At 42.4% G+C, this 4,396-nt stretch overlaps 1 protein-coding gene across 1 annotated transcript in view; it reads right to left on the reverse strand.

The window, feature by feature from the left end:
* Positions 1–4,396, reverse strand: part of Dcdc2 (doublecortin domain containing 2) — a 127,177-nt gene that overhangs the window by 76,625 nt on the left and 46,156 nt on the right. Inside the window, exons 6-7 of the mRNA XM_015494068.2 lie at positions 3,760–3,906; positions 2,043–2,097 (exon numbers count right to left, since the gene is read on the reverse strand). Of these exons, the coding sequence (XP_015349554.1) occupies positions 2,043–2,097; positions 3,760–3,906 (202 nt within the window). The remainder of the gene's footprint in view (positions 1–2,042; positions 2,098–3,759; positions 3,907–4,396) is intronic.

Consider the following 4,396-nt stretch of genomic DNA (forward strand, 5'->3'; position numbering starts at 1 on the left):
CATTTATAAAGCCTTGTCTCTGTCCCCTTGACTTGGGGTGCTTGCCGTTGGCTGGCAGAGTCCTTAGTTGGGAGCTCAGCCCCCCACTCTCTCCCAGCTGAGTGCTCAGGGACAGACAACTAATGAGCTCTAAATCGTGTGCACTCTCCAGGGAACCTATCAATTAAAGGAGAGGAGTGAATTAACCCTGCTGTTAAAAATCGAGCTTTGGATTCACCCGCAGGGGATGCTGTCTCTGTGCGGCTCACTGTGGACATGTGCACACCGGGTGAATGGGCGTGGTGCGTACCGTCCATCACCAGGCACGCACTAGGGGTCACCCTAAAAGGCTCCCCAACACTCAGTGACACGGCCTCTTCCACGTGCTGGTCCTGTTTCTTGATGCGTACTTCTAGCTCATTCCTTCTTGTGGCCTATTTGTCCGCTTCTGTCCTCTAGAAAGTAGCCTTCACACATTGAGTGTTTGGGAATCTCTGAACAGTGAGTGCCCAGCACAGAATATGCACTCCATAAATAACTTCAGGATGAATGAATCCAGCAATGGCAATATTCTCAAAATACCAGCTGTGGCCCCCCAGCCAAGCCACCTCGAAGAGCAAAGAGCCCTCCTGTGCCTGCTGAGTCTCAGTCAACCGGCTTGGTCTCCATGTGCCCTCCTCCTCCTGTCCTCACACCATCCATCCCTTGCACCGCAAACCTCTTGCCCCTCATCCTCCTCCATCTAAATCTTAACTAGCCCTCTGAGGCGAGTCCAAACCCGGCTTCCTCAACTGCCAGCCCACCCTTCCCTGTCTTCCACTCACAGTCACTAATCCTGACACCGTTTGGTGTCTGGCTTTAGTTTGGTCATTGACTTTTCAGGCTGGCTTCTCGATTTCTATTACACTGTGAGTTTCTTGCGGGCAAGAGTTTTGTCAGAAACAGCAGGAGGTCTCAGTGAACAAGTGATTCGTGAGTGTTTGGTATGCTGAGTTCAGCCTGACTGAATTACACAAAATTATTTTTCTTTTTTTTTCAAGAATTTCATATGATACAACAAAACGGGGAAGGGGTATGAAATCACCACTAGGAGGCAGTATCATTACCTATCAATCCCGTGTTCTTCAAAATAACAAAATAAGAGTGTGGCTTAGTTAATTCAGGTTGGGGTGGTGGATGCCCAGGGAGTTCTGATGGCCACGCACTGGTCAGGCAGTTCAGTCCAGAGGGAAGAAAGAGGATGCTAGTGCGAAGACCCACCAGCCAGGAGTGGGGGCCTACACCTGTAATCCCAGCAGCTCAGGAGGCTGAGGCAGGACAATCGCGAGTTCAAGGCCAGCTTTAGCAACAGTGAGCCAGCCTATGCAACTCAGTGAGACCCTGTCTCTAAATAAAATACAAAATAGGGGTGGGGATGTAGCTCAATGATTGAATGTCCCTGAGTTCAATCCCTAGTACCCAAAAAAAGATCCACCAACATCACATGAGATTCACCCTTACAGGGAACTTAGTCTATAAATACAAACAGGTTAAGAAGCTACCTACCAAGTACTAGACCCTACAGAATAGGCATTTCATCAAGGATAGTTGAACTAACAAATAATGAATGAATAATGGAAAGATTCTAGTATGAAACTAAACATATACAATGATTCTTGATGTTTTAGAGAAATATAACTGAGACTTACCATTTTCTTAGCAAAACTTGTTTGTTACTATTTATTAGAGATAGAAAACAAGACTGGATTGACTACTGATGTGGCCCAATAAGTGGTCCTCATACTCTTATGCATTATTGCCCAGATTTCAACCATGATATAAATTATAGCAGATATATATATATATATATATATATGGAAAACATTTTTGAAACCTATATTTTAATAATAGCAGCTCCCTTTTAGGACCTTCTCTGTAACTTTAAAGCTCTAGTGTTGTTTGAAATAATTGCTTATATGCCACAAGGCAGCTAAGTTTCATTTCTTTGACTTTAATTGAAACCCAAAGGACAGTCTCTCATATAGAAATATGGAACATTAATGAGGAAAGCATCTGATACTTACACTCCCTTTAGACTTTCTGGATCCTACGATAGGAGGTAGTGAAGAGGCTTTCTGACTGTGGAAACAAATTACAATTTAGACATCTGAATGTTATTTTAAAATAATATACATAAAGCAAGATAATTTCACTCCAACCTGAAAGTCAACTGTCATGACATTTATGTTTCAGAAAAAGTACCATGACCTTTTCCAATTTCAGACTACCCCCAAAATCTCCAAATTCCATTCCAAAATATTTTACTGCTTTCTTGTATACTACTTTAGCTGATGCCCAAAAATAAACTTTTCCTACCATTATAAATGTTGTCATAGCATTTTTCATCAAATCACAATGTTTTCCATTTGCATTTCAAAAAATCATTTCCCAAGTGAGGTAATGATTGTTCCAGACTAAGCTAAAAACATTTTAACTTGATCATTTCCTTCTTTTCATAATATCTGCTTTGTCTACATCTGATAGGGTGGTAAAAAACTGGCATTAGCATTCAGGGAAGTTTTAAGACAGTAATTCTTGCAAAAAAAAAAAAAAGTCTTTTGGACTGTAAGTTATTTGGCAGGTGACTGTATTATTAGGGGAAGACCCATCTTGAAACTCAATGGATGTCTCCAAAAATAGGAGGACCCAGGTATTAAAGGCAGATGGAGATGGGGCTAACTTGCAGGAGAAAGGCCAGCGTGAGCTGCATCTTCACATTGCTGTGAAGTACAGGCTGTGGCTCTCGGCAGAGAATGCAGTGTTTCTCTGCATACATTGTAAAAGGATTTGATTCCTGGGTGAGTAAGGAGAGTTAGCAATGAGTCTGCAGGTAAACAACTCTAAACTGCTAGAACTCCACGTGCCGTTGCCCAGTTCCAACACTGCCCCTGAAATTCCACTTCACCTGTAATTTCTTTAGAAACACTTGGCTAGCCTCACCATAGGGCCATACAAACTGTGGAATTAATGGAAAACACGTGGTTGACATCCTGTTCCATCTCTTTCGAGGACAATCACAAAAAACTTGGTTTCCAGAGCAAAGTGGCCACAGAATCAGCACAGATGGATCCTGGGGCCCCATGAGCAGTCCAGGAGGTCCAATGGCCAGGGCCAAAGTGCATCACATGTGGCTGGCTCTGCTGTGCATCATTCAGCAAAAATGAAGCATCTTTCACAAACAGGACATTTCATGGAGAAAAATGTATTGGGTATAATTAAGAGTGTAATCATTAAAATTTTGCCTGTATTAACTATACACTCAGTCGATTTATCTGTACAAATAGATTATATTGTTTTACACTTATATTGCTTTATATTAAAAAGGTCATAAAATGTTATGTTTTTAACATATTTTGAGGTTTCCCTCCAAACCCAACTGAAAAATTATTTGGTCCAGATAACTTGTAACAACACTAAAACAGCTAATAAAATTTACATAGAAAAGCTCATTGCCCTGGATCTTCTTCACAATAATAAATCTTTACATTTACTATAAATTCAATGCAAGGTAAAAAAAAGATCTATGCAGTCTTTCATAAGTTCCATAAAGATGGTACTTTTGTGCAATAGCTCTCAATGTCCCGTCGTGGAAGTAAAAGCCAAGACGGATATGTATCAGGCATACTTTCCATCTAACTGTAAATAAGATTATCACCAAAATATCTTGGTGATCCACAGAAGACCCAGGGCTACTTCAGGTGAAGACTGGAGCAGGGGAGCAGGCGAGGGAGGGAGACTCACCCATAGGGTCTTCGCATCGCCGACTTGTCAAAGAGCAACTCACTGTACGGCAGCCTCTTAAACCTATCTCTGCCCACAGCCACGTAGAACTGCCCGTTCTCCAGCTCTGCCCCGCTCTCCACCAGCTTCCCTTCTAAGGTATAGAGTCTGTCAAAACATGAGGGCCAACATTTAGGGTTCTAGCAAGCATTTAGAGGACTGCCTAAAATGACAGTGTAGATAAAAAAAAAAAAAAAACCTGTTCTTAAATTGGCTCACCTGTTACTCTTCTAGTTATTGAATTCTAAATGCCTCAAAGTCATTAAATTTAACAAAATGCCACGATTATAAATTATGTAAATTTATATAAATAAAGCTCAGCTTCCACAGAAGATGGATTGTTCTATTCGTATTTGGGAATGCTCAGTAAATGTGTTTTCTGTGCATTCATCAGGCCGACAAGCTTCAGGTCTGATTCTACTCAAGAAGAGCCCCCAGCCAGACTCCCGCAGAGCCGCATCAGGAGAACCAAGGCAGCCAAGAGGAAGGGGGAGGCCACCGGAGGTCAGAGCACCTGTCACCAGCATCAGTGGCACAGAACTGCACAGCTTCCATGCTCCTCTTGCTCTCCTCCCCCTTCCCCCCTCCCCCTCCCTCC

Source organism: Marmota marmota, unplaced genomic scaffold, assembly GCF_001458135.2.
Source record: "Marmota marmota marmota unplaced genomic scaffold, marMar, whole genome shotgun sequence".
NCBI classification, from domain to species: domain Eukaryota; kingdom Metazoa; phylum Chordata; class Mammalia; order Rodentia; family Sciuridae; genus Marmota; species Marmota marmota.